Source organism: Dipodomys merriami, unplaced genomic scaffold (genome assembly GCF_024711535.1).
Source record: "Dipodomys merriami isolate MVZ:Mamm:240054 unplaced genomic scaffold, mDipMer1.0.p SCAF_26, whole genome shotgun sequence".
In the NCBI taxonomy this organism is placed as follows: Eukaryota; Metazoa; Chordata; class Mammalia; order Rodentia; family Heteromyidae; genus Dipodomys; species Dipodomys merriami.
Window position 1 is genome coordinate 6,975,228 of NW_027204048.1, and position 23,562 is coordinate 6,998,789.

Here is a 23,562-nt window from a genome sequence, read left to right on the forward strand (position 1 = left end):
TTTGCCTCTAGAGGGTATTTGAACTCTGAGCCTGGGTGCTGTCCCTGAGCTTTTGGGCTCAACTACTTGAGCCAGAGCACTACTTCCAGCTTTATTGATATGTTTATTTGATTTTCCTGCCGGAGCTGGCTTTGAACCATGATCCTCAGATCTAAGCCTCCTGAGTAGCTAGGATTACATACATGAGCCACTAGCACCAGCTTAAAATATCTTTTAAAAAGATAGAAAGAGGGCTGGGAAGGTGGCTAGAGCGCTTCCCTTGCATGCATGAGGCCCTAGGTTCAATTCCTCAGTACCACATAAGAAAAAAGAAAAAAAGCCGGAAGTGGCGCTGTGGCTCAAGTGGTAGAGCTAGCGCTAGCTAGACTTGAGCTGAAGAGCTGAGGGACAGCGCCCAAGCCCAGAGTTCAGGCCCCACGACCGGACCCCCCAAAAAAAAAGATAGAAAGAAATCTTACTATCTCTTTATAGGTCCACTCTCCTCATAGGTTTGGGTATAGATTAGAATTTCGTCAGTCTACTCACCAAGACCCTTTGAGATCTGGTCTCTGTTAGTCCCTCTAGATTAATATAGCTCTACTTTCCCTACGTGCTACTCTACACAGGAAAGTTCTGGGAAGCTTCCTGATTCTATGCCTTACTTATCCCATGGTGCTCCCTCTGTTCAGAAAACACTTTCTTACCAGTATCTGGCTAACTGTTCCTTTACATTAAAACCACCATCTCCTATAAACAAACTCCTAGCCTCAAATCCTGATACTTCAGTATCTCTCCACTATCAAAAGCACTTATACTTATTCTATTTTGTATCCTCAACACCTGAGACAAAGCTGACATGAAGGCCAAGTATGGTAACTCATGCCTATAATCCCAGCTCCTCCCAGAGACTGAGAGGATCAAAACTGGAAGTAATCCAGGCAAAAGTTAGACTCCATCTCAAGTAACATAAGGGCAGAGCAGAATGTCTATAATCCTAGCTACTAAGATGAAGACAGAAGGTACAAGTAATAAAGTACCAGCCTAGAAAGGTGTAAGGCTTTGAGTTCAAATCCCAGATGACAAAAAAATCAATGTAATCTGAACTCAGAATTAAGGAAGCTCTGACTTCCAAGAGAAGGGCACAGGAGAAACAAATTGGAGAACTGTGAGGAGACGTGAGGCAGGATTCTATGCTCTGAAAGTGGATGGGATAAGCAGGACTGTATACACTAGGGAAATCTGGTCCCAGAGGCATAAGTCTAAAGTATGGCGAGAGGCCTATAATCCTAGCTACTCAGGAGGCTGAGATGTGAAGACTGCAGTTCAAAACCAGCTTAGGCAGGAAAGTCTATGAGACATTAAAAAAAAAGAAAAAAAGCAAGCAAACAAGCATGCTGTGGCTCAAATGATAGAGTACTAGCCTTAAGCAAAATAAAAGTTCAGGAAGAGTCCAGGCCCCAAGTTAAGCCCCAGGACCAGCACAAATAAATTAATTAAAATAAACAGGGCTGGGAATACGGCTTAGAGTTGACTGTTTGCCTAGCATGCATGAAGCCCTGGGTTTGATTCCTCAGTACCACATAAACAAAAATTAAAAAGTTAAAAGTAGAGCAGGGAAGGTGGCTCAGTGGGAGTGCTTGCCTTGCATACATGAGGCCCTGGGTTCAATTCCTCAGCACCACATAAACAGAAAAAGCCCGAAGTGGTGCTATGGCTCAAGTGGTAGAGTGCTAGCCTTGAGCTGAAGAGCTGAGGGACAGGACCCAGGCCCAGAGTTCAGGCCCTACAACTGACCAAATTAATTAATTAATTAAAATAAAATATAGTACCAAATCCTAGGAGTAACTTGTGCACAGGAGAGTTCTTTTAGGGACTCAAAGTCATTTACAAACCTAAGCTGGACTATAGGGCAAGACTTCTCTTGATTCCTGGAAGACATGATATGTGTCATGATGATACCAGGCCCTCAGAACTTAAAGCCTCAAGCAACATCTAAAATTATTAAAGGAAAAAAAAAAAAAAAACAAAAAAACAACTTTGGGTGGCAGGAGAATAATACACTTTTTTTTTTTTTTTTGTCCGTCGTGGGGCTTGAACTCTGGGCCTGCGTGCTGTCCCTCAGCAATTCAGTTCAAGACTAGCGCTCTACCACTTGACCTACAGCGCCACTTCCGGTTTTCTGGTGGTTTATTGGAGATAGGATTCTCACGGTCTCTCCTGCCCGGGCTGGCTTTGAACTGCGATCCTCAGATCTCAGCCTCCTGAGTAGCTAGGATTACAGGCGTGAGCCACCAGCACCTGGCTGAGAATAATACACTAAATAAGAAGTTATATAGGCCAGTGCCAGAGCTGAGCTCCAACCTGATATTTTGAGGCCAGTAAGTCAAACAAAATGTGGTTCCTAGTCTACACTAAAGACTGAGAGAGGGGCTGGGAAGGTGGCTCAGTGGTAGAGCGCTTGCCTTGCATGCCTGAAGCCCTGGGTTCGATTCCTCAGCACCACATAAGCAAAAAAGAAAAAAACCGGAAGTGGCACTGGGCTCAAGTGGTAGAGCACTAGCCTTGAGCTGAAGAGCTGAGGGACAGTGCCCAGGCCCAGAGTTCAGGCCCCACGACCAGACCCCCCCCCAAAAAAAAAAAAGAAAAAGAAAAAAAGACTGAGAGAGCCAGAGAAGGTGTGACACTGTCTAAGAAAAAAAAAGTACTCTTTATCTGACTTATGTAACTGTACCCTCACTGTGCACCACCTTTGTAATAACATTAAAAAAAAACCCACTCTGGTAGTATACAAATTTAAGCAAATGAACAGAGCCCCAGAATTTGCCTAACAGAACTGGACCAGTTATACTATTATCTTGTCTTAGGGCTTGAATTCAGGGCCTGGGCTTTGTCCTTTAGCTTCTTTTGCTCAAGACTAGTGCTCTACCTCTTGAGCCACAGCAACACTTCGGGCTTTTCTGTTTATGCGGTACTGAGGAATCGAACCCAGGGCTTCATGCATGCTAGGCAAGCACTCTACCACTGAGCCACATTCCCAGCCCTATACTATGATCTTGGATCATCTCTCCCTGACAGCATGATAGTAAAAGCTACTGAGGATAATCAGATAAAGCAGTTTCCTGTGTTAAACTGCTCTAGCCAGCACAAGCAGGGCCTTGGTGACTGTAGCTGGCAAGTAGCCAAGGGGTCCGTTCACCAGGCCAGGCGACAGGACATAGTCCTTATGAAAGAAGCCTGCCAGCACCCTCTACTGGCTGCTGTTTTGAAGCCTGTGGCTTCTTGAACAGTCATAGAACCAACTACTTAAAGGTATACTTTAAAAGGTCACAAAGGGCTAGGTACCAGTGACTCATACCTGTAATCCTAGCTACCCAGGAGGCTGAAATCTGAGGATTGTGGTCAAAGACAAGCCCTGGAAGGAAAGTCCATGAGACTTTCATCTCCAATTAATCACTAAAAAGCCACAAGTGGAGCTGTGGCTCAAGGGGTAGAGTACTATCCTTAAGCAAAAGAAGCTCAGGGACAGTGCCCAGGCCCTGAGTTCAAGCCCCCAAACCAATACACACATATAGGTCACAAAGGACTTCATGAATCCTCAGTTTTGGAATCACATATAAAAAAAGGAACTTAAAGCCGGGCGCTGGTGGCTCACGCCTGTAATCCTAGCTACTCAGGAGGCTGAGATCTGAGGATCGCGGTTCAAAGCCAGCCCGGGCAGGAGAGACCGTGAGACTCCTATCTCCAATAAACCACCAGAAAACCGGAAGTGGCGCTGTAGGTCAAGTGGTAGAGCGCTAGTCTTGAGCTGAAGAGCTGAGGGACAGCGCCCAGGCCCAGAGTTCAAGCCCCACGACCAACAAAAAAAACAAAACAAAAAAAAGGAACTTAAGGAAAAGGTCAGATAATGTGATATCAGGAAAATGAACCCTTAGATGTGTATTTTAATGTTTTTTTCTTTCATGCATGTGTTTCTAACGCATTTATAAGATTATCTCTTTGTTGCTTTGTATGTCCCTCCCCCACAGTATAACCCCTGCTTTCACTATATTTGATGTCAGTATAACTTGTGGAGGAGATGGGGAAAAACCAGTTGTTTAAGGATATAGTTGTTTAAGGATGAGGACCTGTTGCAACAATGAGAAGTACAAGTTGTCATGTCCAAAACGAGCTTTACAACATCGGTGCAGGCGGGGGGGGGGGGGGGGGGGGGGAGGAGAAGGATTGGGATTGGGGGGGAGTGGGGAGGCTGGGAAGGGATGGGAAGGGTAAACAAAGGAGGAGGCTGCAATGCTTGGTAAGAAATGTACGCATTATCCTGCCCATGTAATTGTAACTCCTCTGTACAGTATGTTCACAAATAAAATTAAATTAAATTTAAAAAAAAAAAGGAACTTAAAATTAATCCTTGAGGGCGGGGTGTTTGGTGGTTCACTCTTGTAATCCTAGCTACTCAGGAGGTTGAGATCTGGGGATCATAGTTCAAAACTAGCCCAGGCAGGAAAGTCCATGTAACTCTCCAATTAACCACCAAAAAAGCCAGAAGTGGAGCTGTAGCTCAAAGTGGTAGAACACTAGCCTTCAGCAAAAGAAGCTCAGACAGGAGGCTGGGAAGGTGGCTCAGTGGTAGAGCACTTGCCTTGCATGCATGAGGCCCTGGGTTCGATTCCTCAGCACCACATAAAGCAAAAAGAAAAAAGCCGGAAGTGGAGCTGTGGCTCAAGTGGTAAGCGCTAGCCTTGAACTGAATTGCTGAGGGACAGTGCCCAGGCCCAGAGTTCAGGCCCCACGACCGGACCCAAAAAAAAAAGAAGCAGCTCAGACAGCACCAAGGCCCTGAATTCGAACCACAGGCATCAAATTAACCATTATCAATCATCATCATCCTTGAACACCACAGTCTGCTTTAAATTTATGTAGATTACAACCAATTAGGAATCAGCTTGCAAGGCATTTCTATTTGTGGGTTTCTTGGATGGTAGCCATGTCCCTATTTGTAGTAGAAAAGATGTAGAAATTAGGAAGTAAAACACCAGTCCAGACAATTCAATGAGAAGAAACTTAAACATCAATTACTGCAACTTCTGATGCAGACAAGATGAAGCAAGTCCACTAAAGTTTATCTCCACAACAAAAATCTCAAAAAATTACAAAAGCAATAATCAAAGGATTCTGAAAAGCAAAAACAGGTAGATTGGAGGAAGTGTTCCCAGCCAGAGAGATGTGAATTCTTGCTGCTGTTTCCCTTGCTGAGAGAGGGGGAGCCCTTAGAATCTGGAATCCAAGTGAAGCTCACAATGCAAGGCCTGCTCACAGATGAAACAACAGTAGCAGGTGAGGTCAGCAAGGGAACCCACTCTGCCCTGCATCCAGTACAGTAAATACCCTGTGAGTGAGCCTGTTAAATCAACATTACAGTCTCATACTTAAAAAAAAAAAAAAAAAAAAAAATCTAACGTGCAAGGCAAAGGTTCTAAAGTCTAAATTAACAGTGAAATGCTTCCTATGGAAAGGAGGACCTGAGTTCTGAACATAACTAGGCTGATCATTTGATTATATTCTACATGAAAAAAAACCCCGAAACCAACTCAATGTTGCCCAGACTTTCACCAAAACACAAGTATTTAAACTATTTGAGTATAATACTCAAAATGCTCAGGATACAATTTAAAGCTACTTCAATCTGGAAAACACAACTCAATTCTCAAGGGAAAAGGAAAATCACATCCAGATCTTGGAATTATCAAAGGTATTATTAGCTATAATAACAGTATGGGGTAAAAGTAAACATTCTTGAAATGAACAGAACAATAGCAGTTCTAGGAAAGAGACAAAGTTATGAACATATTTAAACATTAGAACTGAAAAGTATATGTGAGCTTAATAGAAAACCAAGATGAAAAAACAATGTGACCCAACAAAGACAGAGATTACCTCAATGGTAAGGGTGAGTGAGGGTGAATGTAGTCTTAAGTACTACATATGCATGTGTGAAAATAGGACAAACCCGTTCAGATTGTTTTAATGAAGAGCAGATGATGAGGGAAAAAAATAAATGGGGCAAGTTTCATCAGGGTATATTGTATGTATGTTTAGAAATATCAAAATGAAATCCATTTGTACAACTAATATATGCTAATTTTTTTATAAACATATTTTTTATTGTGAAAATACTGTACAAAGGGGTTACAATTACATGGGCAAAGTAATGAGTACATTTCTTATCAAGCATTGTTGCTTCCTCCTTTGTTTTGCCTTCCCATCCCTTCGCATCCTTCCCCCCACCCCCTCCCTCGTCCCCCCCACCAAAGTTGTAAAGTTGGTTTTTCGACATAACGACTTGTACATTTCATTGTTGCAATGGGTCCTCCTGTATCTCTGTTTTAACGATTTGTTTTTTCCCTTCCCCTCCACATATACCAACATCAATATATGCTAATTTTTTTTTTTTTTTTTTGTCGGTCGTGGGGCTTGAACTCTGGGCCTGGGCGCTGTCCCTTAGATCTTCAGCTCAAGGCGAGCGCTCTACCACTTGAGCTATAGCGCCACTTCCGGTTTTCTGGTGGTTTATTGGAGATAGGAGTCTCACAGTCTCTCCTGCCCAGGCTGGCTTTGAACCGCGATCCTCAGATCTCAGCCTCCTGAGTAGCTAGGATTACATGCGTGAGCCACCGGCGCCCGGCTATATATGCTAATTTTAAAAAAGAAAGAAAAATTATCCCAAAGTCTATAATCCTAGCTACTAAAAAGTTGAGATCTGGGGGCTGGGAAAGTGGCTCAGTGGTAGAGTGCTTGGCTTGCATGCATGAGACCCTGGGTTCTATTCCTCAGCACCACATAAGCAGAAAAAGCTGGAAGTGACACTATAGCTCAAGTGGTAGAGTGCAAGCCTTGAGCTGAAGAGCTGAGGGACAGCACCCAGGCCCAGAGTTCAGGCCCTACAACTGGCCAAAAAAAAAAAAAAAGTTGAGATCTGGAGGATTATAAAGTACTTTAACTTATGAACACTACTCTTTATCCAAATTAGCCTAATGCTGGGAGGGGGTGAAGGGTCATATGAACTGGGACCTAGAGATAAAATCATTAAGTTCTGCTCTTGGCTCTGGATGGGACTATATGTCTAACTTGCAGCTGTCAAAATATCATAATTCTAGGGCTAGAAGGTAGCTCTGTGGTAGAGTGCTTGCCTTGCATTCATGAGGCCCTGGATTCCATTCTTCAACACCACATAAAAAAAAGCCAGAAGTGGTGCTATGGCTCAAGTGGTAGAGTGCTAGCCTTGAGGTGAAGAGCTGCGGGACAGTGCCCAGGCTCAGAGTTCAGGCCCCACAACTGACCAAAAAAAAAAAAATCATGATCCTATCTTTAAAACATCATTTACTGTATGCTAGTTAAAAACCCAAAGCTCAAAAAAAAAAAAAAAAAAACCCAAAGTTCAACTAAATATAAATACAGTGGCTAAGGATGGCTTTTCATTATGTGTTAATCTTCCCATTTATGATAATATTTACTTACTTGGTCAATTTGTGGCTCTTCATGGCTGTGAGAAATTCTCTGACAATCTCAGGACTCTGGTGTCTGCATGGTGTTTTTGATATGTATTTTAATGTCTACAAAAAAATGAAAAAAAAAGTATAAGATGAAGAAATCTAAATAAAAATGGAAAACAGTGGTTATACTTTAGTTTTAGGAAATTTCAAGTATCTTTCAAGCCACTGGCACGTTCCTATATTCCTAGCTACTTAGGAGGCTGAGACCTGGAGGACTGTTGTGTTTAAAGCCAGCATTGCCGGAAAATTCCACAAGACTCACTGGTTTCCTATTAACCAACAAAAACCCAACCTGAAGAGATAATTCAAGAGTTAATGCCAGCTGTGGCTCAAGTGGTAGAGTGCTAGCCTTGAGCTGAAGAGCTGAGGACAGCGCCCAGGCCCAGAGTTCTGGCCCCACAACCAGGCCCAAAAACAAAAAGAGTTAATGTCAGCTATGAGCAAAAAAGCTGAATCAGAGCTTTAGGTCATAAATTCAAGCTCTAATACCAGCACTAAAGAGGAAAGTGGGGGGCTGGGAAGTTGGCTCAGTGGTAGAAGCGCTTGCCTTGCAAGCCTGAGGCCCTGGGTTCGATTCCTCAGCACCACATAAGCAAAAGGAAAAAAGCCGGAAGTGGTGCTGTGGCTCAAGTGGTAGAGCGCTAGCCTTGAGCTGAAGAGCTGAGGGACAGCGCCCAGGCCCAGAGTTCAGGCCCCACGACTGGACCCAAAAAAAAAAAAAAAAAAAGAGGAAAGTGGGGAGAAGCCAGATACAAATAGTTCATCCCTATAATCCTACTCAGGAAGCTGAGATCTAAAGATCACAGTACAAAGGAAGACCCAGCAAGTCAGAAGCAGAAGCGTAACTCTAGTGGTAGAGCACTGTGAACAAAAAATAAAAAGCAAACAAACAAAAAGCCAAATGAGAGCTCCAGGCTCTGAGTTCAAGCCCTAGCAAAAAGGAATTAAATTAAGTTTCCTTTGCTTGGCACCAATGGCTCACACCTGTAATTCTAGGTACTTGGGAGGCTAAGATCTGAGGGCCGTGGTTCAAAGAGAGCCCAGGCAGGAAAATCTATGAGACTCTTATCTCCAATTAACCACTACAAAACTGAAAGTGGAACTGTGGCTCAAAGTGGTACAGCAAAAAAGCTCAGGGAAGTACCTAGGCCCTGAATTCAAGGCCCAGGACTGGCACCAAAAAAAAAAAAAAACTGGGCTGGGAAGGTAGCTCAGTGGTACAGTGCTTGCCTTGCATGCACAAAGCCCTGGGTTCGATTCCTCAGCACCACATAAGCAGAAAAGGCCCGAAGTGGTGCTGTGGCTCAAGAGGTAGAGTGCTAGCCTTGAACTGAAGAGCTGAGAAACAGAGCCCAGGCCCAGAGTTCAGGCCCCATGACCGACAAAAAAAAAAAAAAAAAAAAACTTGGCTTTGCCCTAGGCTTCTAGGGATGATCTCTGGGCCCTTGGAATGCTTTCTCTAATCAGGCATATAGTTGCTTGGGCCCCCATTACACTAGACAGGTTTACTATCTGACATACATTCGAGGCTGGTCTTATCTGTAGTTTTAGAGCAGGAAGTCTAAACACAGAGACCCAGCTGAGCTTCCCTGATTGACAACTCTGTGGATGGACACACACTTATGTCCTGACTGGGAGGGAGGAGGATGATCCTGCAATGTTCCTTGGACTATTTCTACTTCTCTTGGCCATTACCCTGTAATAAACTATAGCTGTCAACATAACAGGTTTGGTGAGTTCTGTGACCCTTCTTGGGAATTACAAAAGCTGATCATGGTTCTAAGAAGGAATTCCCAAACCTGACGTGTTCACAGTGAGGGAAGTTTTACAAGCTACTCCTAGCTTTGAAGCTTACTGATCCTGGTGGCCGGCCAAACACCTTTCTTTTTTTAAAAAAAAATTGTTTATTTTATTGGTACTAGGGTTTGAACCCTGGACCTCATGCTTACTCAGCTGGTACTCTACCACTTGAGCTATACGAATAGCCCCACCTTTCATTTTTATAAACAGAATAAAACCTGGATCTAGGTAAAACTACTTCAATCAGGTGAGAGGTAGCTAGTTATCAGCAGAACAAACCAATGTCCCTTAGGATAGGGCAGGCCTCCAGCAGCCCAGGCTTACTTCATAGGTGATAGTATTCAAGTTCTGTTGCCCAGAACTGTGCTTATTCTTTCCACTCTCTTTACGCTGCTCTTTCAGATCCGTTAGTAACTGGAACACCTGAGAAGAGATATACAAGACTTCTGTGAGTAAGTTTGAGAAATGTATTCCAAGATCTATGATTTCGAAGAAAAATCAGAAAATACCTCCTTTCTTCTAACACACCCACCTCCCAACTTTTGGTTTAGAGCAAATAAGAGCTTTTAAATAAATCAAATACCCAAAATTCACAAGTTTCCTTAAAATACTTAAAATGTGGGCTGGGAATGTGGCTTAGTGGTAGACTGGTTGCCTAGCATGCATGAAAGCCCTGGGGTTCAATTCCTCACTACCACATAAATACAAAAAGCCAGAAGTGGTGCTATGACTCAAGTAGTAGAGTGCTAACCTTGAACAAAAGAAGCTCAGGGACAGTTCCCAGGTCCTGAGTTCAAGCCCTAAGACTAGCAAAATTAAATAAATGTTTCATATCAATACAAAATTACTAATCTCCTCTGATCTGAAAGGCACATTAGTATATGTAAGTCAATTTTCCTCAAACATAAAGGAGTTCTAGCCAGGTGCTAGTGGCTAATGCCTATAATCCTAGCTACCACTTGAGGCTGAGATCTGAGGATAGTAGTTGGAAGCCAGGCCTAGCAGGAAAGTCTGTGAGTCTTTTTTTTTGGTCATGAGGCTTGAACTCTAGGCCTGGATGCTGTCCCTGAGCTCTTTAGCTCAAGGCTAGCGCTCTACCACTTGAGCCACAGTGGCACTAGGGCTTGTGGTGCTGAGGAATCAAACCCAGGGCCTCATGAATGCAAGGCAAACACTCTACCACTGAGCCACCTTCCGAGCCCCAGTGAGAGTCTTATCTCCAATTAATCACCAGAAAACCAGAAGTAGTGCTGTGGCTCAAAACCGTAGAGCACTTGCCTAAAGCAAAAAAATGCCCAGGGAGGGCTGGGAAGGTGGCTCAGTGGTAGAGCGCTTGCCTTGCATGCTCAAAGCCCTGGGTTCGATTCCTCAGCACCACATAAGAAAAAAGAAAAAAGCCGGAAGTGGCGCTGTGGCTCAAGCGGGAGAGCGCTAGCCTTGAGCTGAAGAGCTGAGGGACAGCGCCCAGGCCCAGAGTTCAGGCCCCACGACCGGCAGAAAAAAGAATCTGGCAGAGGGGTTGGGAAGGTGGCTTAGTGGTAGAGTGCTTGCCTTGCATGCATGAGGCAAGATTTTTTTGGGGGGGGGTCTGGTCGTGGGGCCTGAACTCTGGGCCTGGGCGCTGTCCCGCAGCTCTTCAGCTCAAGGCTAGCGCTCTACCACTTGAGCCACAGCACCACTTCTGGCTTTTTTCTTTTTGCTTATGTGGTGCTGAGGAATCGAACCCAGGGCCTCTGGCATGCAAGGCAAGCGCTCTACTACTGAGCCACCTTCCCAGCCCTTAGAGCCATTTTTGTGTGCAAAAAAAAATCTTGCCATGGGGCTGGGAAGGTGGCTCAGTGGTAGAGCGCTTGCCTTGCATGCATGAGGCCCTGGGTTAGCTTCCTCAGCACCACATAAGCAAAAAGAAAAAAGCCAGAAGTGGCGCTGTGGCTCAAGTACTAGAGCGCTAGCCTTGAGCTGAAGAGCTGAGGGACAGCGCCCAGGCCCAGAGTTCAGGCCCGACGACCGGACCCAAAATAAATAAATAAATAAATAAAATGGCTCTAATTACTCCATTACATGATACTCCATTACATGAAGGCATCGCAAATGATGATCTAGAGCCTTTGGGACTTAGGGAAGGATACCTTCTGAAAACGAAAGTCTTCCAGCTTCCTAAAGTATCATAATTTACTTGGAATATTATTCCAAGTTCCTCCAGATAACAAAATTTGTCCAAATTGAGTTTAGGGAAGGATACCTTCTGAAAACGAAAGTCTTCCAGCTTCCTAAAGTATCATAATTTACTTGGAATATTATTCCAAGTTCCTCCAGATAACAAAATTTGTCCAAATTGAGTTTAGTAATTTCTAACCAAAATAATTCTATAATCATCACAAAAGACAAACTGAGAGGAAAATACAACAGTACACTTCAAAGCTATTTACCTCATAGTTACAGAGCAGTGCAGAATTTGCATCTTTCCTGCAAAAGAAAAGCAAGTGAATATCAGTCTTGGTTCACATCCTTTTTTGAGTATTAAATGTCTATAAAATAATTCTTTTACCAATATCAAGTAGTCTAGTTCAGGAGTGTGTGAATACAACCTAATACTGAGAAATGGCCTAAGGTCTTCGCGGAGTTAGCTAGCTGTGGACAACTTCAGGGCAAACTTTATTTTTTATTTTTTTGTCGGTCATGGGGCTTGAACTCTGGGCCTAGGCACTGTCCCTCAGCTCTTCAGCTCAAGGCGAGCGCTCTACCACTTGAGCTACAGCGCCACTTCCGGTTTTCTGGTGATTATTGGAGATAGGAGTCTCACAGTCTTTCCTGCCTGGGCTGGCTTTGAACCGTGATCCTCAGATCTCAGCCTCCTGAGTAGCTAGGATTACAGGCGTGAGCCACCAGCGCCCGGCTTTTCAAACTTTATTTTTTATGAGCATAACACACATCTATCACCAGGTAGGTGACATTCATTCCAATCTATGTAGACAAAAATAAGAGATATCAGACACCTGGCAGGAGTTGGTTACGGGAGGAGGGGGAAGGACAAAAGCCAAAGAGGAGAAAGGGACTCAAAAAGAAGTTTGGGTGTTTCTCCATCTTGAGCCTATGTTTCTCCCCAATATTACCACCTATCTCCAATCAGCCACCAACATCTTGGGCAGCCAAGTCCTCCTGCATAATCAGCAGAAATGGTCTATGTTATAGTAACATTACCACTGGGAAATTCAATGATCAAGGATTCTGTTAACCCCAGGACCCCTCCCTCCCCCCATACACAAAGAACCCTGTTAAAAAGCAACAAAAGCTGGGCACCAGGGGTTCACACCTGTAATCCTAGCTACTCAGGAACCTGAAATCTGAGGATCGTGGTTCAAAGACAGCCTGGGTGGGAATGCCAGTGAGACTTTTTTTTTTTTTGGGGGGGGGGTCATTTGTGAGGTTTGAACTCTGGGCCTGAGCGCTATCCCTAAGTTCTTCAGCTCAAGGTGAGCACTCTACCACTTGAGCCACAGTGCCACTTCCAGTTTTCTGAGTGGTTTATTGGAGATAGAATCTCACAGGCTGTGCTGGGAAGGTGGCTCAGCAGTAGAGTGCTTGCCTTGCATGCATGAGGCCCTGGGTTCTATTCCTCAGCACCACATAAGCAGAATAAAAAAAAAAAAAAAGCCAGAAGTAGCGTTGTGGCTCAAGTGGTAGAGTGCTAGCCTTGAGGTGAAGAGCTGAGGGACAGCGCACAGGCCCAGAGTTCAGGCCCCACAACTGACCAAAGAAAGAAAGAAAGAAAAAAAAAAGAATATGAACAACCTTATTAAAAAAAAAAAGGGATCTCAGCCTCAGATCTCAGCCTCCCGAGCAGCTAGGATTACAGGTGTGAGCCACTGGTGCCTGGTTCACCTAATTCTTACTGAATAAAATATGTGATACAGAAGTTATCAGTACTATTATATGATTCCTGCTTTATAAATAATGAAACTAAAGCTCAGAGATTAAGTAACTTGCTCCAGATCAACATAGCAAGAAGCCCAAGAGAAAAGGAATATAAACATCAAATTGTGAAAAAAGAGACTAAATGAAAATCAGTAATCAAAATCCTAAAAATTCACGTGGAGCTGACATAACATATAACAGGAACTACCACATGTTATTACACTAGAGGTGGAGTTTGATGAAGAAAACTATTAACACAAAATTTGAAAACCATGGACCAAACTATGGACAATTTCCCCAGTCAACAAATACAGTAGAACTAGGTTAACCTAGGGACTCAACCTAGACCTTAGGTAATATCAGCACCATGATCAAGCCAGCATGTAAGGCTGGACCAAACACTACGAGTAACTCAACAAACAGCTACAATTTCATAAGCACTGCTTTGCCTAACTGAGCACACTGCACTTTGGTCACAAAGTAGTTTTAAAAAACAAAAACAAAAAACAAAGAAAACTAACACATGGACTGGGAAGGTGGCTCAGTGGTAGAGTACTTGCCTTGCATGCATGAGGCCCTGAGTTCAAATTCCTCAGCATCACATAAGCAGAAGTGGCACTGTGGCTCAAGTGGTAGAGTGCTAGCCTTGAGCTGAAGAGCAGTGCCCAGGACAAGAGTTCAGGCCCCACAACACACACACACACACACACACACACACACACACACACACACACACACACACACACACACACACACACACACACACACACACACACACACACACACACACACAAACACACACACACACACACACACACACTCTCCTCTAACACAGGAAGACAATGCAAAATTAGTGTTATCTGGTATACTTCAGTTAATATTAAAAATGACAAATCACATCACTTGTCCTCTGAATCAGGAAATTAGCTTACAAGGCTTCCTCCTTTTGTTGCTTGAAATTGAGTTACAATTCTCTGTACATTCAAAGCAGCTCTGTGCCTATGATATCAAGACACAAAAGCATGATCCAGGAAAAAAGACAAATGCTAATTCTCCTCAGGGCCAGCAGACAAATGTCATCCATACAACTTCATTTCCAAATCATACCCACCCTGAACATTTAATGCCCTGAGAAATCAGTCCTTGTCCCTCCAAGTTACTGACCAACTACTGAAGTTAGTATTGCCAATGCAAGAATCCAAAGAACCCGTATACATCCTTTCCTATAGAACACAAGAGGTGGGAAGTTCTCTTTCAAACATTCTTTTTTTTTTTTTTTTTTTGTCGGTCGTGCTGTGAGGTTTAAGCTCTGGGCCTGGGCGCTGTCCCTGCCCTCTTCAGCTTAAAGCGAGTTCTACCGCTGGAGCTACAGGGCCACTTCCAGTTTTCTGTTGGTTAATTGGAGATAAGAGTCTCACAGTTTCCTGCCAGGCTGGCTTTGAACTGTGATCCTCAGATCTCAGCCTCCTGAGCAGCTAGGATTACAGGCATGAGCCACCAGGACCCAGCTTCACACATTCTATTTGCTTATTTACACTGCAGATCAAGCAAGCATAAGCAAGGGTTCTAAAACCAGGCTACAGGGGCTGAGAAGGTGGCTCAGTGGTAGAGCATGCCTTGCATGCCTGAGGACCTGGATTCGATTCCTCAGCACCATATAAGCAAAAATAAAAAAAGCCGAAGTGGCGCTGTGGCTCAAGTGGTAGAGCACTAGCCTTGAGCTGAAGAGCTGAGGGACAGCGCCCAGGCCCAGAGTTCAGGCCCCACGATCGGACCCAAAAAAAAAAGCTACAGTTGGGCGCCAGTGGCTCACGCCTACAATCCTAGTTATCAGGAGGCTGAGATCTGAGAATCGTGTTCAAAGCCAGTCTGGGCAGGAAAGTCCGTAAGACTCTTTTTTTTTTTGGGGGGGGGGGGGGAGTCCAGTCGTGGGGCCTGAACTCTGGGCCTGGGTGCTGTCCCTCAGCTCTTCAGCTCAAGGCTAGCACTCTACTACTTGAGCCACAGCGCCACTTCCAGCTTTTTTTCTTTTTGCTTATGTGGTGCTGAGGAATCGAACCCAGGGCCTCAGGCATGCAAGGCAAGCACTCTACCGCTGAGCCACCTTCCTAGCCCCCGTAAGACTCTTATCTCCAATAAACCACTCGAAAACCAGAAGTGGCACTGTAGCTCAAGTGGTAGAGTGCTTGCCTTGAGCTAAAGAGCACAGGGACAGCACCCAAGCCCAGAGTTCAAGCCCCACGACCGACAAAAAAAAAATAAAATAAAATAAAATCAGGCTATATCCTTGCTCCTCATATACTTCTTTTTTTGTCGGTCATGGGGCTTGAACTCTGGGCCTGTGCGTTGTTCCTCAGCTCTTCAGCTCAAGGCAAGCACTCTACCACTTGAACCACAGCACCACTTATGGTTTTCTCTAGTGGCTAACTAGAAATAAGAGTCTCATGGACTCAGCCTCCTGAGTAGCTAAGATTACAGGTATGAGCCACTGGCACTCGGCCTAATGTATCTATTTGGGAGCCAGAATAATAATGGATCTGAGGATCAGAGTTCAAAGCCAACCCTGTCCTTAAGACTCATCTCCAATTAGCCACCAAAAAGTCAGATGGTAGAGCTCCAGTGGCAGAGCACCAGACTTGAGTAAGAAAGCTAAGGGACAGTGCCCACACTCTTGAATTCAAGCCCTAATATTAGCATGCATGTGTATGCACACACAAAGTTAACAAATGGTAGATAACTCTGTGTAAAGAATATACAGGTACTTACATTGCTATTTTTGTAAGTATTCCGTAAGTATGAAATGTTTCAAGCTAAAAAGTTAAGGAAAATGGAAATATAAAACTAAAAGAGGGAAGGTGGCTCAGTGGTAGAGTGCTTGCTTCCCATGCATGAGCCCCTGAGTTCGATTCCTCAGCACCACATAAACAGAAAAAAGCCAGAAGTGGCACTGTGGCTCAAGTGGTAGAGTGCTATCCTTGAGCTGAAGAGCTGAGGAACAAGCCCATGACCTACAAAAAAAAAAAAAAAAAAGCTAAAAGAGGGCTGAGAATGTGACTTAGTGGTAGAGTATCAGACTAGTATTCATGAAGCCCTGGGTACAATTCCTCAGTACCACTGAAACAGTGCCAGAGTGGCACTGTGGCTCAAGTGGTAGAGTACTAGCCTTGAGAAAAAGAAGTTCAGGGACAGTGTCCAGGCCCTGAGTTCAAGACCCAAGACTGGCCAAAAAAAAAAAAAAAAGTGTACCTGGGCTGGGAAGGTGGCTCAGTGGTAGAGTGCTGGCCTTGCATGCATGAGGCCATGGGTTCAATTGCTCAGCATCACATAAACAGAAAAACGTAGAAGTGGCTCTGTGGCTCAAAGTGGAAGAGCGCTAGCCTTGAGCTGAAGAGCTGAGGAACAGTGCCCAGGCCCAGAGTTCAGGCCCCACAACTGACCAAAAACAAAAAAAAGTGTACCTATGATTTATAATTGAGGGGTAATATGCATTCTCCCAATGCATTTTAGAGCTACTAGAATCAGTCCCTGACACACCTGTCAATTACACACTCAGGAACTGCTGATCTATATTGCTAACTTAAGTATTATGTAATATAGTCATATGTAATCAGACTGCAAGAAACTGCCTACCTCCACAAAACTTGATATTCTCATGCAGGACTTATGTACTGCCTTTCAATCATAAAATCATCTACTACAAGCTCACCTCATTCATTAATTTACTTTATGCCAGTACTGGGACTTGAACGAACTCTTGGGTTTGCTTTCTCCTGTCTTTTTTGCTCAAGACTAGTATTTTATCACTGAAGCCACACTTCCACTTCCTACAGGGGTTTAAAACAAATATTCCAAGTAAATTTCAAAGACTGAATCTATGTCACAGGGAAATAGCTACTGATTTTCCTTAAGTAATGAGTTAGTTGACTGAAACAATTTGAAATTTAACCTACAAAATCTGCTAAATTTGCTGAGCCAATTTATTTTCCACTTTGAAAAACCAAATTCTGAACAAACAGAACAAAATGAACTATTGACACGTTCCTTAAAGCACACACAGACACAAAAACCCAGGCAAACACTATTACTTGCCTCACAGTTATCTTACGAATACAATGACAAACAGTATTGCTCAATTTCCCTATCTCCAACCTATGCTATCAATTCATGTTCTGAAAGACTAAACTTTGGTTCTACAAGAAATTGCAAGCTTTGAAGTCAATGAGCAATTTAACCTATAGCATCCTTTCAGAGCTAGCAAACAAATATCATCTTCAGTCCTGTTACTAAATTGCTGTTATTATTCACTTTTTCTAAATCTGAGTCAGTATTTTCTAGCTATAAACATGGAAGAAATCCTGAAATAACTTCTACAAAACAGTGTGTATAATTTCCCTGACATGTTGAAATTCAAGAACTGTGAGTAGGTATTGACACAGAGGTAGATGTATGTAATCCTAGAACTAGGGAGGCTGAGGTAGGAGAGTGAGTTTGAGGCCAGCCTGGGTGATGGAGGCATAGCTCATGGAATAGAGCAGTAGGTTCTTGGGAGAGGAGAAGACATAAAGCTCTCCAGGCATTAAATAATCTTGAAGCCCAGGGCTGGGAAGGTGGCTCAATGGTAGAGTGCTTGCCTTGCATGCATGAGGCCCTGGGTTCGATTCCTCAGCACCACATAAAGAGAAAAAGATGGAAGTGGAACTGTGGTTCAAGTGGTAGAGAGCTCACCTTGAGCTGAAAAGCTCAGGGACAGTGCCCAGGTCCAGAGTTCATGCCCCATGACCAACAAAAAAATAAATAAATAAAATAATCCTGAAGCACTATATAACATTCAGAAGACATGTCCAGAATAATTTAATTTTGCTCTGTTTTATGTCCTTTTACTTCAAAAAAACACATTTCCAAATGATGCTCAAGAAGATTTTTTGAGGGCTGAGAACATGGTTCAAGTGGTAGATACCAGGCTAGCTAGCACCAGTTCAAACTCAGTTATACCCCACCTCCTCCCCACCCCACAAAGTTTTTCTGGGTCAAGCTCCCCTGTCTGCAATCTCAGTACTCCTATCTCTCAGGCCAGCTTGGGCTACATAATGAGTTCAAAGTCAGTCTAGGATACACAGTAAAACCCTGTCCCTCGCCCCCCACATGCACACACCAAGTTTTTTTTTTTTGTTTTCTTTTGCAAAAATAGGCTTTGAATCCAGTGCCTCACACATACTCAATAAATATTTCCTGGATGCTCTGTGTATGAGCTAAGCACTAGGTAAACAGACACTGCCCCTTGTTCTCATGGCACTGAACAAGTAAGCATATCTATTACGATTTGTACTTTTTTTTTTGGCTGGTACTGGGGCTTGAACTCCGGGTCTTGCACTTTTGCTCACTTTTCTGGCTTATGGATAGTGTTCTATTACTTGAGCCATGCCTCCACTTCTAGCTTTCTGATAATTAACTGGAGAGTAGTCCAGGCTAGCTCCAAACTTAGACCTTAGTCTCCTGAGTAGCTAGGATTATAGGTGTAAGGCACCAGCATTTGATTCAACTTGTAATTATTTAAAGGAAAGATTTCATTAAATCAAAGTGTACAAGAAACAAAAATAGGGGCTGGGAATGTGATCAGTTGCAGCTGGCTCATGCTTGAAATCCTATTAAAACAGGAGGCTGAGATCTGGGAATCGCATTTCCAAACTGGCCTTAAGCAGGAGAAAGCCAAGACTCTACCTACAATTAACCACAAAAGCCAGAAGTAGAGCTGTGGTTCAAGTGGTAGAGCGACAGCCCTGAGCAAAAGAGCTTAGGAGCCAGGCACCCGTGGCTCACTCCTGTAATCCTAGCTACTCAGGAGGCTGAGATCTTAGGATCACAGTTCAAAGCCAGCCGGGCAGGAAAGCCTGTGAGACTCTTATCTCCAATAAACCACTAGAAAACCGGAAGTGGCACTGTGGCTCAAGTGGTAGAGCGCTCGCCTTGAGCTGAAGAGCTGAGGGCCCAAGCCCAGAGTTCAGGCATCATGACCAACAACAACAAAAAAAGAGCTTAGGAGTGGCACCCCAAGCCTTGAGTTCAAGCCCCTGTATTGGCACACATAAAAAATGAACTTCACTGTACAAAAAGGGTAACCTGGTCCAACCAATATTTAGGACAATTCTGGGGCTGGGAATGTGGCTTAGTGGTAGAGTGCTTGCCTTGCATGCATGAAGCCCTGGGTTCAATTCTTTAGAATTACATAAGCAGAAAAAGCCAGAAGTGACGCTATGGCTCAAGAGGTAGAGTGAAAGCCTTGAGCAAAAGAAGTTCAGAGACAGTGCCCAGGCGCTGAAATCAAGCTCTGGAACTGGCACAAAAAAAAAAAAAAAAAGTCAGACAGCTCTGAGTCCAGCAGGATAGTGAGTGCTTGGGATTACAACACTCTAGAGGCAGGAGGATCATAGGTTTAAGTTTAAGCCCTACCTGCGCTACACAGAAAAACCTTGTCTTAAAAAATAATAATAGTAAAACTGCTGGTTGCTGTGTAGAATAAAATGAGGGTAGGAGTGAATAGAATCCAAAAATAATATATTGCTTAATCTAGAACAGAGATAACAGAGTGCATAATCAGCAGCAGCGATGGTGGGAAATAATTATATCAAAATATATTCTAGCCGGGCGCTGGTGGTTCACGCCTGTAATCCTAGCTACCCAGGAGGCTGAGATCTGAGGATTAAAGTTCAAAGCCAGCCCAGGCAGGAAAGTCCCTGAAACTTTTATCGCCAATTAACCAGCAGAAAATAGGAAGTGGTGCTGTGGCTCAAGTGGTAGAGTGCTAGCCTTGAGCTGAAGAGTTCAGGGACAGCACCCAGGCCCAGAGTTCAAGATCCAGGACCGACAAAAAAAAAAAAAAATTAATGATGAGGGCTGGGAATGTGGATTAGTGGTAGAGTGCTTGCCTAGCATACATGAAGCCCTGGGTTCGAATTCTCAGTACCACATAAACAGAAAAAGCTGGAAGTGACACAATAGCTCAAGTGTTAAGAGTGCCAGCCTTTAGCAAAAGCAGCTCAAGGACAGTGCCCAGGCCCTGAGTTCAAGCCCCAGGACTAGCTAAATAAATAAAAATTAATAATGATGGTTCAGATTGAGTAACACAATAAGTTGACCCTTATCTGCAAAGTTCAGCATTCTTGGGTTCAATTAAGTGCTATTCAAAAATATGAGGAAAAATATGTATTTGTACTGCACATGTAGACTCTTTTTTTTTTTTTGGGGGGGGGGGGTCCGGTCGTGGGGCCTGAACTCTGGGCCTGGGTGCTGTCCCTCAGTTCTTCAGCTCAAGGCTAGCGCTCTACCACTTGAGCCACAGCACCACTTCCCGCTTTTCCGCTTTTTTCTTTTTGCTTATGTGGTGCTGAGGAATCGAACCCAGGGCCTCATGCATGCAAGTCAAGCGCTCTACCACTGAGCCAACTTCCCAGCCTTCTTGTTCTTTTTTTTTTTAATTTTTATTTTTTTTATTGTGAAGATACTGTACAGAGGGGTTACAATTACATGGGCAAGATAATGACTACATTTCTTATCAAGCATTGTAGCCTCCTCCTTTGTTTCCCCTACCCAGACTCTTGTTCTTATTCCCATGCAGCACGGCATAGAAGCTGTACACACAACTTGATACATTAGGTATCACAAGAAATCTACAGGAGGTAGATTTGGTTATTACATACAAATGTTAAGCTCTTTTATTTGAGAGATTTGGATTTTGCTATCTGTAAGGTCCTGGAACCTAGAGGGATGACTATGAGGGTTTGTCAAGTTGTGAATTAAAACTCCACCGATAGGTTTGCAAAATTAATTTAGTAGATCATCATTCTATTCGTTTATATACATATATATTCTTTTTTTTTGGTCGGTCGTGGGGCCTGAACTCTGGGTCTGGGCGCTGTCCCTCAGCTCTTCAGCTCCAGGCGAGCGCTCTACCACTTGAGCCACAGCGCCACTTCCTCATTCTGTTCATTAAAAAGAATGTCAGAACACACTGCTTATTTCAAGAACTTTTCACCTCAATTACACGTGTGCATTTGGTCAACACGCCCCTGTGACCGTCCCATGGCCGCTCCTTGGGCCCCTCACCCCGGGCCGCGCCGGCTCCCCGGCCCCCTCAGACTCGGCCCGCGGTCTAAGCCCCGCAGGCGGGCCCCGCGGCACTGGGCAACGCTCGGGGGAGCTTACACTTCCATGTCGTCCGCGTCTGGTCGCCAGGAGACAACACCCCTCACCCCACGCGCAGCACGCCACCACCGCGGCCTCCGCCACTCCGCCGCAGCACTTCCGGGTCACGGTTCCGCGCCCCGCGCGCGGGGCACGCTGGGAGCTCGGTGGGCCAGGTACTTCCGCCCCTGGCTTCAGGGCCTCATCCTGGCGGGCTGGGCTTGTGTTGTCTCCGTCTTGTTTTCCTCTAATGGTTTGGGTTTCGCCACGCATCAGTAATGCTCTGCTTCATCATCGCGTGCTGCTGCGGCCGGCAGGCTTTGGAAGAGTCGAGGAAGTGTACACTTGGGTGAATTTTGTTGTGTGAATGCGTTGACAAACACACCACAAAGCAACAACACGTTACTACTCAGGAGACTGAGACCTGAGGATCACGGTTCGAAGCCAGCGGAGAGAGACTTATGTCCAATAGCAAGCAAAAAAAAAAAAAAAAAAAAGGGTAGTGGAGCCGTTGCTAGAGCACCAGCCTTGAGTGAAAAAGCTCAGACACAGTGCCCAAACCCTGTATTCAAGCCTCTGGACCCGCGAAAGAAAGAGAAGCGTGGAGAGAGATTTTGGTACGTATATCTATAGTCCTACCTACTACTTACTCAGGGAGACATAATGGGCAAAAGTGGAAGGCCTATCTGCTGTAAGGTCTGCCCCTGGTCCTGTGCAGACACCTCCCTACCTCTCCGCTAAGTTTCTGCCCAGTATCTGTTACCTAGGTAACTGGCATACAAAGCTGTCACCTCCTCCTCCTGCTAGATCACATCCCTGGCTGCCCCTGATCACACCTCCCATCTGACCCTAAAAGGGTCTCAGGCCCTGAGGTCACATCCAGATCCAGTGTGGCCATACCTTTCTCCCACCTTGCCACACTTCTTCCCATCCTTGGGCCTAGATAAGTCCTGGCTCGGAACTGGGTTCCCCCTTTCGACCATCTCTCTCCACCATGCACTTAGGGGCAGTTCGGTAAATAAACTTTTCCTGCCTGAATATCGCATGTTGTTCTCTTCATTGGCTACCTAATGACACCTACCTACTTAGTATATCTTACATCTGCAAAGTAACAAAAAAAGGGATGGAGATGTGGCTCAAGTGGTAGAGAACCTGCCTGCCTAACAAGCTTGAGACCCTGAGTTAATAAGTTCCTGAAGTAAGCATGGCAGCACACACCTGTGACTGAAGCACAGGAAGATGAGAGAAAACTATGGTGAGTTCTAGGGCAGAATAGGCCATAGGTTGAGACCCTGTCAAAAACACTATAGAGATTGGGAATTTAGTTCAGTGGAAGAGCATTTGCCTAGTAAGTATCCCAGCTTCCTTAGGCCTGTGGGACTCCAACCAACAATTGGCTAAAGGAGCCACTTTCCCAGCCCAAGGCTAAGAACCTTTATTAGCTGCAGCATCTGACCTTCACTACACTAAGACAGTGAAGACCAGCAACCAAGCTCTCTTGTGGCAGGGTTTTAAAGGGGCAGGAAGGTCACTCACAGGTGGTGGGATATGTGATAGAAAGCAGGCTTACAGAAGCAGAGCCAGGGGGCTGGGAAGGTGGCTCAGTGGTAAAGCGCATGTCTTGCATATATGAGGCCCTGGGTTCGATTCCTCAGCACCACATAAGCAGAAAAAGCTGGAAGTGATGCTGTGGCTCAAGTTGTAAGGGACAGCACCCAGGCCCAGAGTTCAGACCTCACCACTGACAAAAAAAAAAAAAAAAAAAGTAGAGATAGCAGTAAGAAATTACAAATAACAATTACAACTTTAATAACAAGGCAATAAGTCATTTCTAGACTTCCCCTTTGTTTTCTTCCTGATAAGGGTCTAGCTGACCTTTATCACAATACATTCCAAACTTCTTTTCATCTTCTAGATCACACTACCCTCCAGGTTTCCGGGCTCTTTCTGAGTTTCACTGTTATTTATCACACTTAACCAGTCTAACTCCTTAATTTTCTCTGAGTCCTTACTTTTGAGAAGTTTCTTTAATAATTAACCTGGGGTTTCTATCTACAGGTCTGTTTTTAATGCTTGCCTAATCCATTCAGTAAGTGTTGGCAGTTCCAAGGGGAAATGATAGATACATTATTTGGGATATGCT

The 23,562-nt window shown here is 44.3% G+C and overlaps 1 protein-coding gene across 1 annotated transcript in view; it reads right to left on the reverse strand.

The window, feature by feature from the left end:
- The window catches only part of Crcp (CGRP receptor component), a 34,534-nt gene extending 12,990 nt beyond the window's left edge, over positions 1-21,544 (reverse strand). The window contains exons 1-4 of the mRNA XM_070035620.1: positions 21,441-21,544; positions 11,756-11,792; positions 9,651-9,749; positions 7,492-7,586 (exon numbers count right to left, since the gene is read on the reverse strand). Coding sequence (XP_069891721.1) covers positions 7,492-7,586; positions 9,651-9,749; positions 11,756-11,792; positions 21,441-21,448 — 239 coding nt within the window. The 5' untranslated portion in view covers positions 21,449-21,544. The remainder of the gene's footprint in view (positions 1-7,491; positions 7,587-9,650; positions 9,750-11,755; positions 11,793-21,440) is intronic.
- Positions 21,545-23,562: the final 2,018 nt, after the last annotated feature.